The sequence below is a fragment of the Dama dama genome, chromosome 28 (assembly GCF_033118175.1).
Source record: "Dama dama isolate Ldn47 chromosome 28, ASM3311817v1, whole genome shotgun sequence".
Lineage (NCBI taxonomy): Eukaryota > Metazoa > Chordata > Mammalia > Artiodactyla > Cervidae > Dama > Dama dama.
The window spans coordinates 40,104,529-40,131,953 of record NC_083708.1 but is presented as its reverse complement, the minus strand read 5'-3'; the positions used below and the strand labels follow the sequence as shown (position 1 = coordinate 40,131,953).

General features: G+C 45.2%; 1 protein-coding gene across 1 annotated transcript in view; it reads left to right on the top strand.

Moving 5' to 3' along the window:
• The window catches only part of ARMC2 (armadillo repeat containing 2), a 126,951-nt gene that overhangs the window by 88,963 nt on the left and 10,563 nt on the right, over positions 1-27,425 (top strand). Inside the window, exons 13-17 of the mRNA XM_061131793.1 lie at positions 6,572-6,887; positions 21,691-21,813; positions 22,122-22,235; positions 23,925-24,057; positions 24,388-24,548. Coding sequence (XP_060987776.1) covers positions 6,572-6,887; positions 21,691-21,813; positions 22,122-22,235; positions 23,925-24,057; positions 24,388-24,548 — 847 coding nt within the window. The remainder of the gene's footprint in view (positions 1-6,571; positions 6,888-21,690; positions 21,814-22,121; positions 22,236-23,924; positions 24,058-24,387; positions 24,549-27,425) is intronic.

The following is a 27,425-nucleotide window of genomic DNA, read 5'->3' as shown; positions in this document are numbered from 1 at the left end:
TGGTGCTTTTGAGTGATAGCCGCGTTCAGAAGCATACAGTAGGCGCTCAGTAAAGGGATGGTGGTGGGATGGACAGATGGATGAAAGCATCAAGTATAATCTCTTGTGATTTTTAAGTGATTTTCTACTTCAATTCTGGTTTTGAGCCTCCAACATCTCAGATTCTTCTGATTTGTATGGCTCAGCACTTGGGCAAACTGTTGACCCACTTTCAGTAGCCTGGGGTTAATTAGCATTTCTGCAGCACTGCAGTCTGTCTTCCCAATGGGTAAAATTTATCTGTTCTTCAAGCCACCTGTAAGCTCTATTAACATTGGAGTTTTGTCTGAGGGTGGGAAGTTGGGTAAATGTTGCAAATTGCAAATCCTGATTGAGCTCTCAGATCCAGATTGCCTGAGAAGTTTCTAACCAAAATTTAAAGAGGGCATTCTTGATGAGTTTAATTTTCCGGTTAAAGGAGGGTTCCAATTTTGAGCACATTTACAACCCCTTCAATTTCAACCCATTTTTGAATGTCTTTCTAAAATGTTTTCCTTGACTTAGGAGAAGTATTCTCTGAAGTAAGTAATGGAGCCTGCTGAATATAGTTGATTCTTTCTGTGACATCTTGATATGGTTCCTTCCCCCATGGTCAACATTATGCACATGGGTTATTTTAAGGTTCTGTGGGTAGGAAGGGTGTGGAGTCAGGGAGGAATGGACAGTGGGTGGGGAGTAATGTGAGGTAATGGCAGAAGTGGTCACGTGGGGCTGGATGGTAATTAGATGCTGGCTTTGGCATTTTATAGGCAGTGGGTGATTTTGAGCAAGGGGGTTATGTAAGAACTGTACTTCTAGAAGTGGTGTTAACCTTGGTCACAGAGGGAGGAGCCCATCAAGGATCTCTGACAAGAGTCTACAGACTGGGTTAGCCAGAGTGGGTGTGGGAAGTTGGGGTCAGGGGAGATTTTGAGATGACAGAGGGGAGGGAACTTGGTGACCGAGTGAGAGAGGGAAGGATAGAAGATGCCTCTGGGGCTGAGCCTGGGGAAGACGAGGGTCGTGGGAATGAGGAGGAGGGCTGAAGTGGTTTGGGAATCCATCTGTGAGTGCAGAAGTGATGGTCCAAGTCCTGCCTCTTCTCTTCACCAGTGTGGGACTCTGGGGCCAGGGAGCCTCTTGAAGCCTCAGTTTCTACATCTCTGGGTAGGGAGAAGTCTCCTTCATTGACTTTAGGCCAGTGTTTCTCACATGGAAAATAACAGTCAACACAGAGGCTGTTGCTGGAACTTGACAGAGACCACTCTGTTCAGCAGTGTCCTGCTCCTTGTTTTGTTCCAGTTAAAGTAATTTGATTTACAGGCATGTGGAGCCCATTCAGATTGAGTAACATGTTTGCTCATGAGGGCACAGCTTATGCTAAACTAAAGAGAACATTCAGCCTTCTACCGGCTATACCTGGGACGCACAGTTGAGGTCAGGCTTCGTCCAGTACGTGAACCTGTCTGAGCTCTGGTTGGCCAGAGCTGTTGCTGGGCTGATTCCTTTTTAAGCAAAATTAGAAAGTCAATGTGAACTGGTTATACTAGATTGCCTTCTGGAAAAAAAAAAAAAAAAAAGATTCTCCTGATTCATCTTCATTTTGCTGTTTCAAAACTACATAGTTGTGGTCTTAACATGCAACTTTGTGTTCAGTTTAACAAAAAGGCTATATAACAGTGTTGATGTATAGGTGGTTCTCAGATACTGTCTTAGAATAAAGGAGAGGCTGTGTACCTCAAAGGAGAATGGCACGATGATGAAATTGTTTTTTTGCGAGTTGTTTCTCTGCAAATTGATGATCTTGGCCTTTGTGTAATTTTTCAAATCTTTGTAGGATTTTAATTAAGTGATATTTGATAGAGCTTGATTGGGCTGTGGAACAATAAACAACCTCACGGTAACACCGTTCAGGTGCCGGGTACTGCACAGAGTACAGACCACCCGTGGGGAGCTAAGGGGCCTTCTTGCTCAGCCCCCTCGTTCAGGATTCCCAATGAGTCCAGACAAGCACTGGCAGGGGGGTCAGGAAACACCACCTCTGCCAGCCGCCTGTGAGCCTGCTCCTCTTCTGGCCTATTCCATTCTTTCTCGAGATTCGTGGAGAACATATTTGAGAAGGGTTGGGGGGAGAAAAAGAAGACGATGCTTTAGACAACCCTGAGAAAGGGGACAGAAGCAGCAAGCGTAGCAGTTGCTGGAAGTTTGGTGGTGCACACAGTGCAATCTGCCAGCCCATTTGTTGATTCTGCATGCCATCCTTCAGTTGGCACCACTGCTGCCAGGAACCACCCCCTCCTTTTTCCATCTGAAGGCAGGGAGAGAGGCACTGCGGCAGCATTAACTCTTCCTGCCCTAAAGCCGAGAGTTTCTTATCCCCATGTCAGGCTTAATAACCTGTGCCATATTAGGACCCACAGAGATATTTGAATCAAAGAATTTTAAAAGTAGCAGGGGCCTGAGGGAGGTTTTCAAGCAGGAAAAGCAGCACCCAGTCTTCCCAGGTGGGACCAAATGTGATGGTGGGTAGAGGTCATTTGAATTTTGAAGAATGAGGACCTAGAGGGAAACCTCCTTTTACCTGCAGCCAGAGATCTGGTCAGCAAATCAGCGGTGACAGTTGGAGGTGGTACAGGGCCAGAGAAGTCTTCTGAGCTAGACCAACCAGAAAAACAAACATCGGAGGTAGAGGTGAAGTGGCAGAGCTAGCAAGAGAGGGAGAGGTCTAGCATCCTCAGAAGACAAATCTTAGGAGGTAAATTAATTAATTCTCTTGATGATTTAGCCAACAGAATGCAGCTATTTATTGTGTGCTTTAAGAAGTCATTTAAAAACACCGATCATGTCTTTCCTGTCTTGCTTAATGTGCTTTTGTGGAAATAAGAGCAAGTCCAGGGAACACCGGGAAGTCTAGAAATGTTGGCCATAACTACTGCCTAAGGCATGAGGGAGGTGGCTATCTGGATTGTGGAGACTGGGAACATTTTGTTCAAATTAAGGAACTGCAAATGGTCGCTTCAGAGAATGAGTTAATTTGTGTACCTTGGTGCTTCCAACAGTGATTGGTGCATCATTAACAGAGACTGTTAGTAATAATAGTAATTATTACAATTTTCAGAGGTAGGGCTAGTGCAGAGTGTCTTTAATCAGAAATTGTGTATCAGAGTTTATGGGAAAAACTCATGCTCCTCAGTTTAGAAAACACAGTGGAATTTTCCTTCAAGGAGCCTAGTTCTCAGAAACAGCCTCTGTCTAGGTTGGAAAATGGTCTGCTTTGCTGTTGGGTGTGACCAGGGAGGGGGGAGTACTCTCTTTCCAGAGCCCAGGGAGAGGCCTGCCCCACGGGGAATGACATGAAGTCACCACTGGCTTCACGTGAAGGGAAACTGGAGTTTTATAGCACAACTTTGTGAGCTCGCTTTAGATTTAAGACCTACCTGCTTCAGCTTCTTCAGGGAGCTGTCTGGTGATCAGAGACAGACAAGGTGACCCCAGACCCGGAAAGGGACCGCCCCAGGTATTCTTTCTCAAGACATGCTCCTCCTGCCGGTGTCAGCTCACCTATCCTCCACACCACATATCTGCTTTTATTCATTTCTCAAGGTTGAACTCAACATCATGGTCGTTAACTTTGCTAACCTCTCCCCCCGCCACCCCCTGTTCGCTGAGCCTCCTCTTATCTAGACTCCTCTTAGACCACTGGTCTTGCCCACGTAGGTTAATGCTACGAATATTTTACTGATAGTAAAGGATTCAGAACAGTGCCCGAATCATTACTCACTGCAGTCTGTGCTTTATCTGTTTTGTCTCATTTAATTTTGCATCACAGTGTTTTCCCCATTTTACAGACGAGTTAATCGAGACACAGAAAGGCCAAGTGAAGCATGACCCAGGCTGCCTGGCTCTCTAGCTGGGAACCATAATCCCCTTGGGTGTCTAGTTTCTTCCTTAGCCCTTTCAGTCTTTGCAGTTTCTCCACTCATTATTAGCCTTGTCTTCTCAAGTAGATGGCAAACTCTTCAGAGCCCCTTGCCTCATCCTTGTTTGTGTATGTGTGTATTCCCCCAGACCCCAGCGTGGTGGGGGCAGGAGAGAGTCGCCTGCCTGGACCACCTGCATGATGGGTTGCACACTGCCCAGCTGAGGTTTTTCTGGGTGTGAACGCTCTCCTGGGCCAGTGCCCATCGTGTTAGACTCTGTCCTTTCTTAATGTTTGGCAAATGGTTCACAGCTGCACAGGCAGCAGCCTGGCTGCTTCTCCACCAGGGCCAGGGAAAACATTTTCAAGAACAAGCAGGAACAAGTTGGTATTGGCAGAGCAGACCCAGGCAAGCCCCAGCATCTTGCCCTTTGTCCTGGATCCTCCACTCTTTAGGCCACACACAGTGCTGGGGCTGCTCCCATCCCCCAGGTCCCACCTGGAGAAAAACCAGCCCAGCCCTTTGCCCTCTGTCCCAGTTCCTTAAGGCTGCTGCTAACTACAGATCTGATAAGGTAGGGTTTGTGGAATTCCTCCTTATATTTGCATTTGAAAGGAGAGAATTCCTTTACTGCTCAGAAAACAGGCAAGGCAGAGGAGGAGGTAAATAAGGAGCTACTTCGGAGGCGCTAGTGTACCAGACTCCAGGTCTGGGGAATCAGGGTTCAAATTCTAACTCCACCCTCACTGGCTGTGACAGGGGCAGCTTCTCCAAGCCCCTGTCTTGTCTGTAAACAGCACTTGCATGATGAGTGTCAGCGACCTGGCTAGTTGTAGCCCCTCAGCAAGTGTTTCTTTAACAACAGGACTGGTCTGTCTGCCCACTGTTGTCAAATTAAGAGCACAGTTGCTTCTGTTTCTTGTTCGGTCATAAACTGTTCTCAGCTGAGATTTTATTTTATTTTTTTATTTTTTTCAGTTATTTTTATTAGTTGGAGGCTAATTACTTCACAACATTGCAGTGGGTTTTGTCATACATTGACATGAATCAGCCATGGAGTTACACGTATTCCCCATCCCGATCCCCCCTCCCACCTCCCTCTCCACCCGATTCCTCTGGGACTTCCCAGTGCACCAGGCCCGAGCACCTGTCTCATGCATCCCACCTGGGCTGGTGATCTGTTCAGCTGAGATTTTAAAGAAACGTTTATCTGTTATTAAATATAGCTTATATACCGGAGAAGGAAATGACAGCCCACTCCAGTCTTCTTGCCTGTGAAATCCCACGGACAGAGGAGCCTTGCACGGTTCATTGGGTTGCAAAGAGTCCTATGCAACTTAGCGACTAAACAGCAACAATGGCTTATATACAGAAAAGTGCACAAAACATATATGTACCATTTAGCAAGTAGTTATAAAAGCATCAGCCACGTAACTGTTGAAGGAAGCACACTGATTGAAACCGCCCACCCTGGCCAGGCACCATAGTAACTGTTTGCATGAGTTGTTTTACAACAGGAGGTCCTGGTAAGGAACAGGGAACTAATAAGCCTCCACCAACCAGAAGAGTTTGGGAAAGGTCAAAAGGAGACACACCTGTCCGACCACCTCCCAGAATCCTTCTCTCGGGCATCCATCTTGGCTGAACAAGGCGTGCACCACCAGGAAGGACTCTGAGTCAGAATGACTGGCTAAGGACAACCCGGAAACTAATCCCATCACCATAAAACCCAAGACTGCAAGCCATTTGACAGAGCAGTTCTCCTGGGTTCCCTTACCTTCCTGCTCTCCGCCCGGGTGCCCTTTTCCAATAAAACCTCTTGCTTTGTCAGCACATGTGTCCCCTCGGACAATTCATTTCTGAGTGTTAGACAAGAGCCCAGTTTCGGGCCCTGGAAGGGGTCCCCCTTCCTGCAAAGTAACCACTACCCTGCTCAAGAAAAACAAATACTGCTTTAAAGTGGTAAATACTCTGTAATAGTGGTTTTCATCTGTGGGCAATTTTGCCCCCACGGGACATTGAAACATTTTTGGTTGTGGTATGTGAGGAAGTGCTTCTGGTATGTAGTAGGAGAGGTTAGGGGTGCCACTAAACATGAACAGCCCCCCATAACAAAGAATTATCCAACCCCCAAAGTTAGCAGTGCCCTGGCTGAGAAAGTCTGATGTAACACAAACTGACTGCCCCTATGGAACAGACACCCCGTTTTTAGAAACACAGTACTTGAGCAGGAGGTGAACTTTTAGGAAAAGATTTGGGTGCTCAAGAAACCTGTTTGTGTCAAGACTTAGATTTATATAACACAGTGTTAGTAATGTCATCTCACTCAACTAATTGTTTTCTGAAGAAAAAAAAAAAAAAGCCAGCCTGAATTTCAGATGAAAGATCTGAAGTTAATAGACCTTGCTAACAGCATCAATCAGTTTGTATTCTTTCATTGCTGCCAAATGCTTTTAATCTCCTCTATCACTTTGCACCAATCCTGGGAATCAAATACTGTACAAGTCAGCAGAAACCAGACGTGTTCCATCTTATTATTAATTAAATCATGAATTAATTAAATACTGTCCTCTTCCCAACAACTTGTCCCAGCCCCTTTGCTCTCATAACTCTTTGTCTTTAATTTATTGCAGGATTTAGTTGTTCGCATTGTTTTTATTCTCGGCAACCTGACAGCGAAAAACAACCAGGCTCGCGAGCAGTTTTCCAAGGAGAAAGGGAGCATCCCAACTCTGCTGTCTTTATTCCACACGTTCTACAAACTGGATCTGCATTCTGGGAAGCGCTGGGGGGAAGGAGATGAGCGTCCCAAGGCACCGAGGCCGGCCCAGGCCGAGGACGTGCTCATCAAACTGACCCGTGTGCTCGCCAACCTGGCCATCCACCCTGGCGTGGGCCCGGCCATCGCCGCCCACTCGCACATCGTCGGCCTTCTCCTCGCCACACTGGGTAAGAAACACGGCCTTAGGTGGGGTTCTGTGAGGGTTTTAGCAGCACAACCTGCTCACTTTAATGAGCCTTCTCAGTTGTGACAGGAGATTCATTTGTCTTCTGTTCAGAACTGCCTCAAAAGTAATCCAGCTTTTTAAAAAAGGAAAAAAAAAATAGTAATACATCCTCCTGAAATCATAAGTCGAGTCCAACTCTTGTGTCCACATGGACTATAGCCAGTTAGGCTCCTCTGTACATGGGTTTTCCCAGGTTAGAATGCTGGAGTAGGTTGCCATTTCCTTCTCCAGGGGATCTTCCCTACCCAAGGATCGAACCCAGGCCTCCTGCATTGCAGGCAGATTCTTTACCATCTGAGCTGCCAGAATTATTACTAAAACCCACTGAACTGTACAATTTAAAAGAGTGAATTTTATGGTATGTGAATTATATCACAACTTTTATTTAAAAAAAGCTTGCCAATCAAATTATCAAAATTGGCCAACTTAACACAGAGTTTAAAATTCCAGATATTTCCTGGATTAGTCCACATAATTGAAGTTTATTTGTCTTTTTATTTTTTTTCAGCTTTTTACATTATCCACAGTTACAGTCTCCAGGTCCCGTCTTTTCCCCTGTATTAGACAGTTGGAGCTGCCATAACAAACCACTGCAGGCTGGGTGGCTTAAACAACACAAGCATATTTCTCACAGCTCTGGAAGCTAGGATTCTAAGATCAGAGTGCCAGCTGATTCTGTTCTGGTGAGAGCCCTCTTCTTGACTGGCAGGTAGCTTCATTCTCCTGTGGCTTTTTCTCTGTGTGTGGGGGTACACATGAGAGAATGACCTTTCTCTTCTTGTAAGACCATCAGTCCTATCCGATACAGACTCCACCCTTATGATCTCATTTAACTTGACCTCCTAAAAGTCCTGTCTCTGGAAATAATCACATTAAGGTTTAAGGCTTCAACATATAAATTTGGGGGAGGGGACACAATGCAGTTGATAATATCCTACCTCTGATCCCCCCTACCCCAGATTCCTGATTTTCCTATGTGCAGAATGCTTTCATTCCATCTCAACAGCCCCAAAAGTTGTTAATTAATTTCAGCATCAACTCTGAAGTCTAAAGTCCCAGATCTCATTGAAATATCATCTAAATCAGCTATCATGAGTTGTGAGATATGAGACATCCTAAGGAACAATTCCTCTCCTGCTTGAACCTGAGAAACCAGACAAGTTATATACAAAACAGGATGGCAGGACCAGCACAGTATAGATGGTCCTATTCCAAAAGAGAGAAATGGGAAAAAAGGGAAGTGTGATGTGTCCCCACCAAGTCCCAGGCCTACTGCTGCTACTGCTGCTAAGTCACTTCAGTCATGTCCGACTCTGTGCGACCCCATCCCTGGGATTCTCCAGGCAAGAACACTGGAGTGGGTTGCCATTTCCTTCTCCAATGCATGAAAGTGAAAAGTGAAAGTGAAGTCGCTCAGTCATGTCCGACTCTTCGCGACCCCATGGACTGCAGCCTACCGGGCTCCTCCGTCCATGGGATTTTCCAGGCAAGAGTACTGGCGTGGGTTGCCACTGCCTTCTCCGAGTCCCAAGCCTAGTGACGTGAATTCCATAAGATCTTAAGGCTTGAGAATAATCCTCTTTGGTCACATGCTGTTCCCTCCAGACCCACGGGGGCAGTGGCCCTGCCTCCAACAGCTCTGTCGGTTAGGCCACCAGGGCTCTGCAGGGCAGTCTTGCCCTTAAGGCTTTGGGATGAAGAGCAGTGTGACCTGCTGAAATGGAGGCAGTGGCCCTGGTGATCTCTGAATCACTGCTGGGGACATTCTCTCCTCTACTTGCAGAATAGTGCATATTCCCAACTAAGTAGTTCCACAGTCTGTCCTGTCAATTCCAAGGAGTCTGACAGCTTCTTTCACTCGGTCCTGTCTCTGCCCCCTTCAGTTCAGACTGGTAGTGCTTCTGCTCACATAATCTCTCAAACTCTGTACTGAGTGATAATAAGACCACCACACATGTGGTATTCCCTCTTGTACACGCTTTCTTATTTCTTGCAATATGGACAGGCTGAGAAGTTTCCAAGTCTTCAAGTTCTCGCTCCTGTTGCTTGAAGGTTCCTTCTTCAATTCATCCCTCTCTGAAGTGAAAGTGAAAATTTAAGTTGCTCAGTTGTGTCTGAGTCTGCAACCCCATGGACTGTATAGTCCATGGAATTCTCTAGGCCAGAATACTGGAGTGGGTAGCCTTTCCCTTCTCCAGGGGATCTTCCCAACCCAGGGATTGAACTCAGGTCTCCGGCATTGCAGGCGGATTCTTTACCAACTGAGTCACAAGGGAAACCCAAGAATACTGGAGTGGATAGCTATCCCTTCTCCAGGGGATCTTCCCAATCCAGGGATCAAACTGGGGTATCCTGCATTGCAGGTAGATTCTTTACCAACTGAGGTATCAGGGAATCCCATCCCTCACTTCTTACATGCTAATATAAGCAGTCAGGAAGTGCCAAGCCTCTCCTTAAACACTCTGCTTGGAAATCTTAGCTAAACATCCAATATCATTGCTTGCAAGTTAGACTTTCTACAAAACACTAGAACATAATTCAGCCAAGTTCTTTGCCACATAGAACAAGGATCTCCTTCCCTGCAGTTCCAATGATATGTTCCTCCTCTGCATCTCAGACTTTGCCAGAGTGGCTTTTATGTCCATTTCTCTAACAGCGTTGTACTCATGACTATTTCTGTGTTCTCTAAGAAGATGGAAGCTTTCTCTTGTCTTTCACCCTTTGCCAGAATCACGTTGTCAATGAAAAATTAATCAGTGAATCTAAGAAAGAATTGGAAAATTTTATTCAAGCCAAATTTGAGGATTGTAACCCAGGAAGAACATCTCAGAAAGCTCTTGAGAACTTTTCCACTGGTTGGAAATCAAGTCACAGTTGTATAAGATTTTTTGAGACAGAGGGCTCTACATCAATGATATATTATTGATAGTTTACATTTTCCAGATCTAAGCATCATCCTGGCATGTCATGTGACGCCTTACAAGGTCAAGAAGGACTATTGTCTTTTAAGGAGGGACTTGTCTTGATGCTAGGAGAATGTTGCTCTTTATGGTTGAGCAGATATTCCTACTGAGGGAGAGGTTTGGCAGATACCCAAAGCACAGTGAGGAGAGAGAGGCCAAAGAAGAGTTGTTATGTTTAAATTTTTCCTATCTTGCCATAAAATATAAATTTTATTTTACAACCTTTAACATCCATATTTCTAGCATGCCCCTCAGAACTCCTCCAGCCTCCACCCATTACTCAATTCCAAAGCTGCCTCCATATTTTTAGGTAATTGTTACAGCAGCACCCTACTGCTAAGCACCCAAACCTGCCTTAATCTGCTCAGGATGCCATAACAAAATAACACAGACTGTGACTCAAACAACAGAAACTTATCTTCTTACTTCAGGGGACTGGAAGTCTGAGATCAGGGTGCTGGCGTGGTTCCCGTGAGGCCTCTCTTCCTGGCTCATCGATGGCTGCATTTTTCCTTTCTCTTCCTCTTCTAAAGCCACCAATTCTATCAGAAAAGGACTCCACCCTTACGATTTCATCTAACCCTAATTATCTCCTAAAAGCTGCATTAGAGGTGGGGGCTTCAACATATGAATTTGGGAGGGGCACAGTTCAGTCTGTAGCACCCCCGCTTTCCACTTTTTAGGCCCTGTCATTTCCCATGGGCACCTCTGTCTGCCAATGTGCAAGGAAATTAACTGCCATCCAGAGATATCTACTTTGCCACTACTTACCAGACTCTGAAAGATTTTGTTGTTGTCAAAGAAGCTTTAATGTCTGATGAAAGTAATGTTTGGGGGTAACCTTTGAACTTTAGCCCTTTGTGTAACCTCACTAGATAGTCAGTGCCGTGCTCATCTAAAAAGAGGTTTCTTCGTCTGCTCAGACTGCCATAACAAAATACCACAGATTGGGTAGCTTAAACAATAGAAGTCTATTTCTCACAGCCCATAGACTGGACGTCCCAGTCAAGGTGCCAGAAGGGTTGATACCTGGTGAGAATCCTTTTTCTGGCTTGTAGATGGCCCCCTTCTCACTGTGTCCTCACACGACGGGGAGAGAGCTCTGGCATCTCCTCCTCGTCTTATCAGAGCACCAGTCGTATCGGATGAGGGCCCCACCCTCACCACCTCATTTAACTTTTATACCTCACCAGCCCTATCACCAGATACAGTCACTTTGGGGGTTAGAGCTTCAACATATGAATTTGAAGGGGACACACACACTCCATCCATCACAAGGTTTAGGAAAGTGTAGGTTGGTATCTGCTTTCAAGGAAGAGAGTACATCGTGGAGGAATATCAGGCGTATACACAAAAGCTCATGAGAAGTGCCCATAACAAAGTACATACAGAGCATGAAGGCTGAGGGGACTGAGCCCCAGAGCATAGCTTTTGGTGTGTGGGGTTGTAACTGACTTTGCCTTCCCTTGTTACAGAGCTGTGTAGTTTTTTTGTTTTTTTTTTCTATATTTGTTTTTTGAAATATAATTGAACTACAACACTATGTTAGTTCCAGATTACAGCATAGTGCTTCTCTATTTCTATGCATTACAAAATGATCACCATTGGAGCTGCCCAGTTTAAGAAGCATGTTCACATCTGTTCCCTCACGTGAGCAGCCACATGAGAGTGGGTTATTATTTTAGGTTGTTATTTATTTAGGTTGTTACTTAGGAAACAGGCTCAGTGAGATGAAATGACTTTTAAAAGTCACAGAGTTAGTAAGTGGCAGGGTTACTCACATGTTGCTGATCTTAAGGATTCTTAAATTCTTATATTTTTAAATATTTATTTGGCTGTGCTGGGTCTTAGTTGCGGCACATGGAATCTTCATGGCACCGTGTGGGATCTTTCATTGCAGCGTGTGGACTCTAGTTGTGGTGCGTGGGCTCAATAGTTGGGGCACATGGGCTTAGTTGCTCTGCAGCATATGGGCTTTTGAGTTCCCCGACCAAGGATCAAACCCTTGCCCCTTGCATCGCAAGGTGGGTTCTTAACTATTGGACCACCAGAGAATTCCCAAGAGTCTTAAATTCTGACTGAGGTCTGTCCTTGTGACATATCACTTCCATGTGATAACTCAAAACCTACACATTAGTCTAGAACTCTCTTCCAAGCTGCTGACTGCACATTATACCATCTGTGCAAATCTGCATTGAGCTGCTCCAAAAATTGAGTTTCTCTAACAACTTCAAACCTTGCAGGACTTGGACTCTAGTACCTCCCTGTCTTCTTTCTGCATCTGGAGGATCAGTTCTTCTCCACCCAGAAGTCAGGGATCCAGCTGCCTCAGAATCAGCTGTGGGGCTCATCAGGATTCCTTTTCTAGTTTCTGGGTCTTACCTTGCTTTACCTGCAGGATGGGTTGAAATATGCATTTCAGTCCTCCGCCCACCCCAGGTGATTCTTCTGCCTCTTAAATGTTGAGACCCGGTGCTCAGAGAACCACCTTTAGCCTCCCTGGCTAGTGAGGAGCTGGCAGGAGCCTGAAACCCACTGGATGAGTTCTTATCTGTTGGCAGGCCAAATCATTTCACCTGACTGTAACTACCTGGGGAGAGCCTGAGGACGTGCCCTCAGATACCTGGACTGGGAGCACATCACTGTGGATAGTCAAGAAAGAAAGCTCTTCATGTTTCATTTTATTGCAATTATTCATATGTGAAGTGAGAACGTTCCTGGTCTTACATATATTTTATGAACTTAGAAATTACATTTCTACCTATTAACTAAAAATATAATACAGTGGGTAATTTCAGTTTGAATTCTAGGAAAGTAATGCTTTGGAGGCAGAAAAAAGAGGCAGAGAGCATATTGGGCCAGAGCTAAAAGGGTTAATTAACCAAGGGGGCCTGGCTAGAGTCCTCAGGGGGCTAGGGCCTGTCCCCTCTGTACCTCCATCATCAAGTCCTCTGGGAGGGTAGCTACTCTGCCTCTGTCACTGGGGGATTCCCACGCGAGGTCTCTCCAGTATACTCTCTTGAGGTTACTGGTACTTGCGCATAACCTACTTTCTTTCTTTTGCTCTAAAGTGACCAATGAAACTCAAATCTGGCACTTCAAAAACTGTGCATAAGAATCATACAGGGAGCTCATGAAAGACACAGATTCTAAACCCCACCCTTAGAGGCTATGACTGATCAAGTGAGGTGTGGAACCCGGGAATCTGCATTTGCTTTTTAGAACTCCCTCTCCCAGGCCAGCCCCGATGCAGGTGGTGAGAGGTCTCATCTGAGAATGCTTCAGTCTCTGTGTATGAGATCTCAGCCCATGTGAAGAAAGCCTTCTACCTGGCCCATGGTGGCGGGCAGTCGTTAGGGCAAGCAGAGGGATCCCTTGTCTTTTCTGTCTCCGGAAAGATTGACCTCCCTCAAAGAGCTTTATGGGGATGAGGGGTAAAGTTATCTTGATAGAGGATCATACACCTCCACCCTTCCCTTGGCAGCTCAGCTGCAGGGATGAATGCTCTGAGCTCTACGAAGTCCCCTCAGCTGACCTCTGCTGGTTCCCACCTGGTACCTCTGCATCAGTGCAGAGTAGCGATCAGATCCCTGGAGAAGGGAGCTGGTCAAGGAGCCCGGCAGGCTAGAGTCCATGGTGCCTCAGAGTCAGACACGACTGAGCATGTGCACGCACACACGTGCACATGCGCGCACACACACACACTTCAGAGTGTCAGCCTCCCTCTGAAGGGCCCGGTAGTAGCATTGGAAGGCAGGCCAGGGCCAGGCTTGACTCTGACTGTAGAAGAGGTCCCACTCACAGCTTACCTGAGGGCAAGGCAGCTGCTGCCCTGGTAGTCCTCAGTGCTGAGTGCTCCTGCCAGGCTGCTGCCTTTACTGCACTGCACTCTCCCTCTAGTCGAAGCTGTGGTTTTTCCAGTGGTCATGTATGCATGTGAGAGTTGGACTGTCAAGAGAGCTGAGCACTGAAGAATTGATGCTTTTGAACTGTGGTGTTGGAGAAGACTCTTGAGAGTCCCTTGGACAGCAAGGAGATCAAACCAGTCAATCCTAAAGGATATCAGTCCTGACTATTCATTGGATGGACTGATACTGAAGCTGAAGCTCCAGTACTTTAGCCACCTAATGCAAAGAACTGACTCATTGGAAAAGACCCTGATGCTGGGAAAGACTGAAGACAGGAGGAGAAGGGGATGACAGAGGATGAGATGGTTGGATGGCATCACCAACTTGATGGGCATGAGTTTAAGCAAGCTCTGGGAGTTGGTGATGGACAGGGAAGCCTGGAGTGCTGCAGTCCATGGGGTTGCAAAGAGTTGGACATGACTGAGCAACTGAACTGAGCTGAACCCTCCCTGACGCAAGGGGAAAGGCAGCCCTTGGGACCTTGTCCTCCACCTCTTCCCCAGCCCTGCTCCCCTCACAGAAAAGTTGCTTGTACCCCAGGACTCACCTCCAGAGGCCAGGATCATTGCAAAGGGTCTTTAGAAATAAAAAATGTATATATTTCTAATAAGAACCAGCCTTCTCAGCAAGCCCTCACATTCAGAGATTTGCTACCTTAGTAGAAGCTCCAAATTCCAGATTCTCTTTCATCCATGTGTCAGCTGCATTAGGGCTGTGTGGGTCTCTCATGCCCTTTGGAGGCAAAGTATTGCCACTGCTAGCTCTATTGGGCACTCAGCCAGATACTGTGGAAAGAGCAGGATGGTGGAGTCAGACCTCAATTCAGATGTCTGCTCTGTGAAGTTAGGCAAGGTATAACTTCTGTAAGCCTCAGTGTTCTCATCTGGAAGGAGAAAATGGGATATGGACTAAAGTTATCATGGACTAAATTGTATCCCCCAAATTAGTAGGTCAAAGTGCTAAACCTTAGTATTTGGAGATGGAGTCTTTGGGAAATAATTAGGTTTAGACGAGGACCAGAGAGGAAACAGCCATCTGCAAGCCAGAAAGAGCTCTCACCAGAATTCCACCATGATCCTGAACATTTCGTCACCAGAACTATTATATTTCCTGTTGTTTAAGCCACTCAGGTTATGGCATTTTGTTATGGCAGCCTAAACTGATTGAGACAGACACACCTTTAGAGTATTAATTACTGTGGGTTTAAATGGTTTCCCCGGTAGCTCAGCTGGTAAAGAATCTGCTTGCAGTGTGGGAGACCTGGATTCGATTCCTTGGTTGGGAAGATCCCCTGGAGAAGGGAAAGGCTACCCGCTCCAGTATTCTTGTCTGGGAAATCCCCATGGAGAGAGGAGCCTGGCAGGCTACAGTCCACGGGGTTGCAAAGATTCAGACATGACTGAGTGACTAATCTCAGCACAAATGCTTGTAAGTGCATTTGAATAGAAGCACTATTAAAAACGAACTTTTGTGGGGTTAAATGCATGTAAAGTGCTTGGAGCCCTTCATGGTAGATGCCTGGTAGCTGTGAACACCTCCCCTCTTGTCCTGGATGTCAGACATTCTTCCTGCTCCCAAACGTGAGGGTCCTACAGGGGGACCTCACCTCTTAGGTGGTGATACATAAGAGCTACCCTTGTTTTTCTGGGCGAGCTAACTAATTCTCCCACCAAGGCAAGAGAAAAAACAGATCCCTGGATACTGCCCAAGATCTGGCATCATCAGTCCCAGGAAGGAGGGAACTGGGGCTGAGACTTCCTCTTTGCTAAGTGTTAGACACTCACCTAAGCCATTCCCCAGGGGCCATCTTTCTGGATAGCCCGTCCATGCATCTCACAGATGTTTATTTAGCACCCGCAATGTGCCATACACTTTTATAAGCCCTTTACATATATTAACACATTTAAACTTCGTAGTGTAGGTGTGATTATTACCCCACTTCGCAGACAAGGAAACTGAGCCCTAAGGAGGTTAAATGACTTGCACACAGCACACAGCCAGCAGGTAGATGATCAGGATTCCAGCCCCAGAGTCACGGCCAAGCAAGCGAGGATCTCCGGAGACAGATGCACCTAGGTTGGGAAGGTACCCTGGAGAAGGGAATGGCAAACCACTCCAGTTTCCTTGCCTGGAAAATCCTGTGGACAGAGGAGCCAGGATGTCTACAGTCTATGGGGTCCCAAAGAGTTGGGCATGACTGAGCGACTAACACTTTCATGTATTTGAACTAAGAAAACAGGCAATTAGGATCTCATTTGTTCTTGCTTTCTCCAAGTATTCTTTGAGTGTCTACCAGGTAACAGGACCCATGCTGGCTGCTGTGGGGTGGGGCAGAGGGACCACTGGCTGAAGGGCCAGTGTGTTCTCTGTAGGGTAACAAAAGACTGAATTTCCCTTTGAATAGAGTAGAGTATAAAAAGGTCATTCTCTTTAATGAAAAGAAGGCCAAAGGAGAGATAATTAAATCAGAAAGTATAAGAGCTAGCACAGTCCTGCTCAGCTCACAACCTCCCTCTTATCCCTGAGGAGCTTTGGTTTCATACAGAAGATAAAAGATACTATTTAATTAATAAAAAAGAACAGAATTTTGCCACTCACAGCATCATGGGTGGACCTGGAGGATATTACGCTAAGTGAAATAAGTTAGACGGAGAGAAACAAATACTGTAATGATTTCACTTATTTGTGGAATCTAAAAAATAAACACATGAAGACAACAAAACAGAAACAGACTCACAGAAATAGAGAACTGACTAGTGGTTACCAGTGGGCAGAGGGAAGTGTCTGGGGGTGGGGGGCTGGCAAGATAGGAGTATGGAATTAAGAGGCACAAGCTATGATGTATAAAATAGATAGGCAACAGGATATATCATACAGTACAGGGGTTGCAGCCAGTTATTTTGTAATAACTTTAGAAGTATAATCTGTAAAAACACTGAATCACTCTGTTCTACATTTGATGTAATACTGTTTGTCAACTATATTCAGTTTTTTTGTTTAAGAGGTAAAAGGCACTACTTAACCAATAAAACCCAGTGGGCAAATCAGGGCCCAAGACACGCACAGGCACTGAGGTGACTCCTTCCCAGGCAGGCGATGACTGATGGCCAGGCAGTGAGGCGGGTGTATGTACTCCAGGCCCTGGGGGCTTGCACTGCGCCTGGAGAGAGGCAGAGACTGCTGTAGCCAGTTTAGTATAATCCAACTCCTGACTTTTTCTCTGACTTCCAGACCTGTATGTCCACCTAACTGCCTTACCTAATCTCATCAACTATGGATACTTCAGAAGTACCCCAAGATATCTAACTCATGGCCTTGCCCCCAGCTGGACCTTCTTCCCATTAATTCAGAATGGGATTGCTGTCCATCCACTTTTGTAATCCAGAAATCCAGAGGTCATCCTGGGTGGTTGCTCTCCCTCATCCCCCAATCCAGTTTTCAGCACGTCCTGTCTGTTTTCCTCACTAAATAGTTTTGCAGCCTGGCCTCTGTGCTGCATCTCTGCCATCATCCCCACCTCAGCTTTTTTGCCGTCTGGACACCACAGGAGTCTCCTGACTGATCCCCGGCATCCGCCCTTCTCTGTACTGTGGCCTGAGTCACCAGGAGATGAGTCTGGAGGTGGAGTGGAAGGCAGGGACAAAATTACTAAGGGTCTTATGTGATAAGCTAAAGGATTTGTTCATTCATTTATTCACTCATTCTTGCATTCATTAACCACTTTTTTTTTTTTTACAACAATGGAGTTTATTATTATTATTATTATTATTACTAGCTTCAAATTTTGTATAAACTTTATGCTGATCCACCCCCAAGACACTGAAATGCTACAGCTTTCTGTTTTGTAAGTTGATATTTCCAGAAGGTTCAAGTTCTTACTTTTTAAAAAATTTTTATTGGAGTGTAGTTAATTGACTTTGTCATGTTACTTTCTGCTGTACATCAAAGTGAATTAGTGATACACATGTTGTTGTTCAGTCAATAAGTCGTGTCCCACTCTTTGCAACCCCACGAACTGCAGCACGCCAGGCTTCTCTGTCCTTCACTATCTCCTGCAGTTTGCTCAAACTCATGTCCACTGAGTCAGTGATGCCATCCAACCATCTCATCCTCTGTCACCCTATTTTTCTCTTGCCCTCAATCTTTCCCAGCATCAAGGTCTTTTCCAATGAGTCAGCTCTTCACATCAGGTGCCCAAGGTATTGGAGCTTCAGCTTCAACACAGGTTCTTCCAGTGAATGTTCAGGGCTGATCCCAGCTTGTGCTTCATCCAGCCTGGCATTTCACATAATCCGCTCTGCATATAAGTTAAATAAGCAGAGTGACAATACACAGCCTTGACGTACTCCTTTCCCAATCTGGAACCAGTCTGTTGTTCAATGTCCAGTTCTAACTGTTGCTTCTTGACCTGCATACAGGTTTCTCAGGAGGCAGGTCAGGTGGTCTGGTATTCCCATCTCTTTAAGAATTTTTAAAGTTTGTTGTGATCCACACAGTCAAAGGCTTTAGCATAGTCAGTGAAGTAGATTTTTTTTGGAATTGCCTTGCTTTTTCTATGATCCAGCAGATGTTGGCAATTTGATCTCCGGTTCCTCTGTCTGTTCTAAATTCAGCTTGAACATCTGGAAGTTCTCAGTTCACATACTGTTGAAGCCTAGCTTGAAGGATTTTGAGTATTACCTTGCTCGTGTGTGAAATGAGTGCAATTGTGCAATAGTTTGAACATTCTTTGGCATTGCCATTCTTTGGGATTGGAATGAAAACTGACCTTTTCCACTCCTTTGGCCACTGCTGAGTTTTCCAAATTTGCTGGCATATTGAGTGTAGCACTTTAACAGCATCATCTTCTAGGATTGAAATAGCTCAGCTAGAAGCCCATCACCTCCACTAGCTATGTTCATATTAATACTTCCTAAGGCCCACTTGATCTCACATTCCAGGATGTGAGTGACCGTTGTGGTTATCTGGGTCATTAAAATCTTTTTTGTATAGTTCTTCTATGTATTCTTGCCAACTCCTCTTAATCTCTCCTGCTTTTGTTAAGTCCTTGCCGTTTCTGTCCTTTATTGTGCCCATCTTTGCATGAAATGTTCCGTTGGTATTGATTTTCTTGAAGAGATCTCTAGCCTTTTCCATTCTATTGTTTTCCTCTATTTCTGTGCATTGTTCACTTAAGAAAGTTTTCTCATCTCTCTCTGCTGTTCTCTGGAACTCTGCATTCAATTGGGTATATCTTTCCCTTTCTCTTTTGCCTTTCACTTCTCTTCTTTTGTCAGCTATTTGTAAGGCCTCCTCAAACAACCACTTTGCTTTCTTGCATTTCTTTTTCTTGGGGATGGTTTTAGTCACCACCTCCTGTACAATGGTATGAACCTCCTTCCAGAGTTTTTCAGGCACACTGTTTGCCAGATCTAGTCCCTTGAATTTATTCATCACCACAGCTGTATAATCATAAGGGATTTGATTTAGGTCGTACTTGAATGGCCCAGTGGTTTTCTCTGATTTCTTCAATTTGAGCCTAAATTTTGAAATAAGGATCTCATGATCTGATCCACAGTCAGCTCCAGGTCTTGTTTTTGCTGACTGTATAGCGCTTCCCCATCTTCAGCTGCAAAGAATACAATCAATCTGATTTTAACATTGACCATCTGGTGATGTCCATGTGTAGCGTCATCTCTTATGTTGTTGGAACAGGGTGTTTGCTATGACCAATGAGTTCTTTTGGCAAGACTCTGTTAGCCTTTGCCCTGCTTCATTTTGTACTCCAAAGCCAAACTTGCTTGTTACTCCAGGTATCTCTTGACTCCTTACTTTTGCATTCCAGTCCCCTATAATGAAAAGGATGTCCTTTTTTGGTGTTGGTTCTAGGAGGTCTTGTAAGTCTCCATGTAATCATTCAACTTCAGCTTCTTCGGCATTAGTAGTTGGGACATAGACTTGGATTACTGTCATGTTGAATGGTTGGCCTTGGAAATGAACCAAGATCATTCTTTCATTTTTGAGATTGCACCCAGCTACTGCATTTCAGACTATTTTGTTGACTATGAGGGCTACTCCATTGCTTCTAAGGGATTCTTGCCCACAGTAGTAGATATATAATGGTCATCTGAATTAAATTCACCCATTCCCATCCATTTTAGTTCACTGATTCCTAAAATGTCAATGTTCACTCTTGCCATCTCCTGTTTGACCACTTCTAATTTACCTTGATTCAGGGACCTAACATTCCAGGTTCCTATGCACTATTGTTCTTTACAGCGTCGGACTTTACTTCCACACTACACACATCCACAACTGGGTGGTGTTTCTGCTTTGGCTCAGCCTCCTAAACTTTTTGTGGAGCTATTTCTCTGCTCTTCCCCAGTAGCATATTGGACACCTACCAACCTAGGGGAGCTCATCTTTCAGTGTTCTTTTTTCCCTTTCATACTGTTCATGGGGTTCTCAAGGCAAGAACAGTGAAGTGGTTTGCCATTCCCTTTTCCAGTGGACCACATTTTGTCATGCCCTGACTAGCTGGGACATGCCCTTCAGCCTCTCCACATTGCTAGATGTCATGCCTGGTGCCACCGTTCGTCCTCGTTGAGTGTGTAAACCTTCACTGGCTGTTGGATGTTGGTCTACATGCTGCCCGGGGGCCGAGGCAGAGGCCCTGCTGGAATCGCCAGGATGGGGGTCTTGGGAAGGCTGGAGCCAATGTTGGAGAAGGCCCAGGAGCAGAGGACACCTGGGCCTCTTCACTGCCATTCACCATATCCATTCTTTTTTAGATTCTTTCCCCATACAGGTCATTACAGAGCGTGTAATAAGAGTTCCCTGTGGTATACACCAGGTTCTTACTCATTATCTGTTGAGCATCACTGTGTGCAGACACTGTTCTCGATGCTGAGAATGTGATAATGCAAAGAACGAGTCCTTATTCTCATGGAGCTTACACCTTAGAGCTGGAAGATAGACATTAAGCACATAAGTCAGGTGGTCCCATGTGTTACAGGAAAGACGGGGATGGGGATGTGGGTAACAATGCTATTTTATACAGAGTGGCTAAGGAGACTACGTCCAATAAGGTGATAGCTAAGCAGCAGCCAGAAGGACATGAGGAGTGAGCCAGGATAACTGGAGGAAGGAATAATCCAGACAGGGGGACTAGCAGCACAAAGGTTCTTGGGCAGGCTCAGGCTGAAATGCTCAAAAAGAGGGAAAGACTGGTGTGGTTGGCATCAGGGACCTGGGGGCTGGAGCAGCAAAGAAGGCCCGGGAGGTAAGGACTGGGCAGCCAGGTCGGGCCTGTGGGCCAGGGCAGATGAGTGGCTTTGTCTGGCTGACTTTTAAAGGATCCGTACATTGAGGGCAGGCTCAGGGAGGCAAAGGCGAAGAAGAAAAGCCAGTGAGGAGGTGAAACAGGGATGAGGTGGTGGTAGAGGAAGTGAGAGGCGGTCAGAGCCTGCGTGTTTGGAAGGCAGCACTGATAGGAAGTACAGATGGGTTACGACCGGACAGAAGGGGCCCTTCTGTCCGGAGGTCGAGGGTCCGGGGAACAGACTCCCAAGGTGCAAGCCCCGGGATAGTTCTGGGTCAGGGCAGACCAGCTCTGCTCACCTTTGCATACAGGGACTAGATCAGCCTGACTTTTCCAGACCCCTGGGTAGAGGGACTGAGCTTAGAGTGTTCCAAATGCTGGCCTGGAGTGGTCCTCTGCTGTGGGCGCATTTCCCTGCAGGAAGAGTCATGGGAAATAAAGCAGCAACATCATGTCCGTGTAGACCTTGCCTGGGACAGTGGCTGGTCCCTGTATCAGCTGGGCTGCAGTCAGGAGGTCATGGCTTCTGCCCTGCAGCGAGTCTTTGATACCCTATTGCTCACTTTATTTCAGAATCCAAGTCAATTGATGATTGTGAGGAGCTGGTGATCAACACTACGGCAACTATCAACAACTTATCTTACTACAAAGTGAAGAATTCCATAATTCAAGACAGAAAACTATATATTGCTGAATGTAAGGTTCAGAGTTGGGTTTAGGTAGATGCATGTTCATTTAAGGTTTTGACTTTATTAACTAACTAAACACAGAACTAAAGGCATTTATAGTTTCTGACTTCTGGTACAAGTATCTAAGAGCCTGATTTAATTCTAAGAAAGTTGAATATGGGGACACATGAGTTTCTTAGTTCTTGCTAAAATCCCCTATCATTGGAATTTTATTATCATTTTTAAGTTACAGTATTTAGCATGATATTGGTTTCTAATAGCCTTTAACTTATAACTTAAATTCACTGATTTTATTTCTCTGGTCACCAAATCCAGTGCTCTTAAAGCTCCTCATGAGTAACAACATGGATGGAATCCTAGAGGCTGTGCGTGTTTTTGGAAATCTCTCCCAGGACCATGACATCTGCGATTTCATAGTGCAAAAAAATGGTGAGTTAATGACATACATTCAAAAACAGTCACGTCTTGGCAATAAACAACTGAGTGGTTTCGCAGCTTGGGTCACAAGAACATGACACTTGTTTCTGCTTTGGGACAAGCAGTGCTTTACATTCTGTTCCATCCATCTGTAAGGCTCTTGGCTCAGGATGCCAAGATGGATCTGGGCTGTGTTCTCAGGGTTTCCCTCTCCCTGATGAGTGGTCTTTTGAGTTTTGAGATGGTGTGTGTATGTGTGTTTAAGTGAAATGAGTAATCTATATACATCATTTCTGTCCGTGGGAATGGACTCAAAAGACATGCTCCTTCATGCACTGGAATGTCTATTATAGTACTGCTTGTAATAGTGAAAAATGTAGACAACCTAAATGTCCATCAACAGGTAAGAGGATAAATATGTTATGGTATATTCATGCAACCAAACTTTTACAGCAGTTAAAATAAATGAGCTAGAAGTTCATGTATCAACATGCATCAACCTCCAACACATACTATAAGAGCAAAAAAGCTAGTAGTAATAGGAGGACACATATAAAATAATACCATTAATATTGTATTAAAACATGCGAAACGGTCCTGGGTATTGTTTGTGTAATGTACTCATGTGCTAATGGAATAAGGCATAAATGCATTTGGAATTAGAAACTCCACATTTAAGACAAAGTTACATTTGAATGGATGCCCCAAATATAAAATTGGACCTGTAATATTTTATTTCTTAAACTGTATAGCAGGTACATAAGAGTGTTTACTAAACATATTGTTTTTCTCAAATATCTCATGTAAAAACAGTAACTAAAAATACCTAATTATTCACGTTCATGATAGAAAATTTGTATAATACAGATTGAAAAAAAACACTTCCCCAGAGATAATTGTTAACATTTTGATGTATATTCTTTAAACTCTTAAAAACATATGTGATTCAGCCTTTGCCAAGCTCACTGCTGACCCATCAGTAGGCCAAGGCTGCCTCCCAAGTGAACAGTGGAACCAGAGCACACACCCATTCATTCTCCCCCAACCCCTACTGGGGGCGATGAGCAAACAGGACAAAGAGTTCCATTTCTAGGAGTAAGGGAAGGCGGTGGGGGCTGGGGGGAGCCTGTCCTGATATAAGAGGTCCCCTACACTGGAAGTCTGGCCTCCCTGCAGACTGGTTTCCAGCAGTCTGAGCAAGTCTTCTCTTACAAGCTATGGCCTTGGAGGACTTCCCAGGAAGATCTCCACTGAAGCCTACTGCCCCCCGCCCCCCTTCCAGGGTTGTGTATTTTAAGAAAATTCCTGCTGGAGGTTTAAAAGAGCCCTTGAGAACAACCAGAAGTTAGAGATGAAATGAATGGCACCTGTGTGATTGGAAGGAGGTGGTTCCCTCCTCTCCACGGGCGGGGGCTCTCCCCCTGCCTGGAAGGGAGAGCTGATGCTGCGGTGGATACAGCAGTACCTGGGAACAGGGACCCTGCGGGGTGGGGAGCAGGTTCTGAAGTGACGGGTGTTGGGTGTTGGTGAAGGCACTTTTCCCGCTGGGCAGTGGGGAAGCCCTACGGAGAGTGGACTGAGTCCCCTGGCAGGGTTTCCAGTTTCACAAGCTGCTCCCCATTTCCCCTCTGCCATTTGTGGAATGAAATACAGCTGGGGCCCCTGTGTTCACTGGTCTGCATTTGTTCTCTGCCCTTCCAGTCCACAAGTTCATGATTGCTCTGCTGGATGCTAAGCATCAGGATATTTGCTTTTCTGCCTGTGGTGTTCTCCTAAACCTCACCGTGGATAGAGACAAGCGAGTCATCCTAAAAGAAGGAGGTGGCATTAAAAAGTAAGTTCAAGGCATGGAGTTCTGACTATCAGGATTCACAGGGGAGCTTAGGCCCCTCTCCTCATTTCTCCCGGGCAGAGATATTTCTCCATTTGGAAGTGCCCAGCTAGGCTAAAGAGGGGATTTAGATTCCACTGGACGCTTAAAATAATTCAGAAGTAGGTTATTGCTTAAATTTGTTAATTACTTAAATTGGTAGATGTGAAATTATTTTAATAACACTGAATTATATATAAAGTGTATATTCAGTATCAAAGAAAGCTAATCATCATGTTAAAAATATAAAAAAGGTGCTGACCTAATAACTTCTCAATATGACTTTTCACTTAGGTTAGTGGATTGTTTAAGAGATTTTGGGCCTACTGATTGGCAGCTCGCCTGCTTGGTTTGCAAAACGCTATGGAACTTCAGTGAAAACATCACCAATGCTTCATCCTGTTTTGGAGATGAGGCTGCCAACACACTCTTAGCCCTGCTGTCGTCATTTTTAGGTAAGACTCCTGACTGTGAATCTTATCAAAGTGAGAAAAATCATTTCCTGTTGCCTGTGTGGATAAAGATTGGTAGGCGTTTGGGTAGCTTTTTTTCGATAAGGAACAAGAGAACTTAAAGACGATTATAATTTGGAGATACCTGGAAGAGGCTGAATCTTACATACAGTGGGGACATGAGGACTTCTAACTCACTGGGTGGTGTCATGATTTCTTTTGTGGCTTTTCCCCTTTTTTTGAATTTTCTATAAGCTGCATAAATAGACGATCTGGGCACAAATGTATTGTTGTTGTTTAAAAAGTATATAGACATTGTTGTAATTGAGAAAATATGGTTAAAAGCTACTCCGAAATAAGTCATGCTTTTAATGAACCTATGCATATATGATTGTGTTATGTGGGGAGAGTCTGTGAAATTATTTGACATTACTGTGTCGTCCGACTTACACCGAAAGGTAGGAAGTAACTGATGCAAACCAAAGCAAAGATGAGAGTGTCTTCCATTGCAAAAGTTTCTTTTTTTTTTTCAAAAGTTTCTATTTTTAGGATAGTTCTCCTCATCCTGGGTTAGGCCTAACAGCAGTGATTTAGGTCAGAAGTGAGTGGAAAATCTTCATTTTCCAAAACGAAGATGTGCCTATCATCTCCCAAGCACCATGTTGGCTCAGCAAAGCCATGCAGAAAGGCTCAGTGTGACCCAGAGGCTGTGAGTTCAAATCCTGACTCTCTGGGATGGTGTGATTCGACATAAGACTCTCTCAGAACCTGTCTTTTCATCTGTAAAATGGGGACGTTATGTCCGTGCTGTGTTGCAGGGAGTTGTGAGAATCAAACAAGCATCCTGAGAGCATTCCAGGAAGACGAGAGGCTATAGTCAGGCAGCTCTGAGTTAAAGTCTCACTTTATCACATGCAAGGTTTTAACTCAGGGCATACTAACCTCTGAATGTATATCTTCTCGTGTCTAAGATGGGGATGATTGACATCCACTTTGCAGAGTTGTTGGGCTTCCCTGATGGCTCAGACGGTAAAGCATCTGCCTTCAATGTGGGAGACCCGGGTTTGGTCCCTGGGTTGGGAAGATCCTCTGGAGAAAGAAATGGCAATCCAATCCAGTATTCTTGCCTGGAAAATCCCATGGATGAAGGAGCCTGGTAGGCTACAGTCCATGTGGTCACAAAGAGTCGGACATGACTGAGCGACTTCACTTTCACTTGCAGAGTTGTTAGGGTGATAAATGAATAGACGTGCACAAAGAAATTCACATAGAATCTGACACACAGCTGGTTCTCAAAACACGTTGTGAAAATGCTTGGTAAATTCTATTGTTGTAACAATATGTTATTAAACAGGAACTCTGGACCAGAGCTATTTGAAAGAAAGCTATATAATAGGTTCTTGTAGGTTATCCATTTTAAATATAGCAGTGTGTACATGACCTTCCCACGGTCCCTTAACCGTCCCTTCCCCCGGCAACCAGTTCATTTTCTAAGTCTGTGAGTATATTTCTGTTTTGTAAGTGAGTTCATTTGTATCATTTCCTTTTAGATTCCACATGTATGGGATGTCATGTTGTATTTCTCCTCTGTCTGACTTACTCACCCAGTATGACACTCTCTAGGTCCGTCTATGTTGCTGCAGACAGCCTTCTTTTTAATAGCTGAGTAATATTCCATCGTATATGAAGTACCACATCTTCTTTATCTGTTCCTCTGTCGGACATTTAGGTTGCTTCCATGTTTTGGCTATTATAAACAATGCTGCAGTGAATATTTCGGCTCATGTATCCTTTCGAATCATGTTTTTCTCCAGATAGGTGTCTAGGAAAGGGATTGTGGGGTCATGTGGTAGTTCTGTTTTCAGTTTTTTAAGGAACCTCCATACTGTTCTCCATAGTGGCAGTGCTAATTGACATTCCCACCAACAATGTAGGAGGGTTCCCTTCTCAAAATGAGCACAATTTTAAATCATTGAGGTCCACATTCTGCTCTGTGGACTTGAAGTTTTCTTGGGTTGCTGGGAGCAGAAGTGTGCTCAACTTGCTTTAATTCAGTTCTCGACTGTGGCAGAACATTGGAATTAGAACATATGGAATTAAAAAGAAAAATCAATAAAAAAAACCACACTTGTCCTGGCCCCATCCCCAGGAATTCTGATTCAGGAACTCTGGGGGAGGCCAATTATCTGCATCGTTAAAAAGTTCCACAGGTGAGTCTGCTATTCGGGCAGCACTGAGAACTCCACCCCGGTTAGTGAAGAAGCTGAAGGGAAGGATGCCCTGGAAATAAGAAAGCTGGGAAACATGTGCATTGCCCAGAGCCTGCTGGACCAGCAGTCAGGATGTGGAAGATGGCCCCATCAGTAGCAGGCATCATCTACTCCACCCTGCTAAGACTCAGCAGTGCTCTGTCTCCGCTCTTAAGGAAAAAGGCCTTTGTCCTCCTCGTTCCCTCTAGGCTCCTGCATGGCCATGGCTCCAGCTGTCTCAAGGCTGCTTCTTGCTGCTGTCGTGAGTGGGCCTCTGTCTCCTCTGCTGTTGGCACGACTTTCTGTCTCCCATTTGGGGAGAAGATGTGACTGGTTCCATGAGTCATTTTCCTGGGCTTTAGGCTTTCGTGCCTCAGGCAGCAGCTGCCTCCACTGCAGGCTGTCTGTGGCTTCCTTTGGCACCTCAGTCTGGGGCAGTCAACCATATATAGCAAACTGGTGCGGCCGTGTGGTACCACCTAAGAAGGGATGTGGGCATGGCTGGCTTCACAGGCGGGCAGCACACCTGGCATGCCCTTGACTATAATGGGCCTCTTCCCTCCGTCAGCCCTCCCTGGAGCAGGACTGGGCTTCCTCTCATGCTTCCCTAACCTTGCACCTTTGCTCTGGC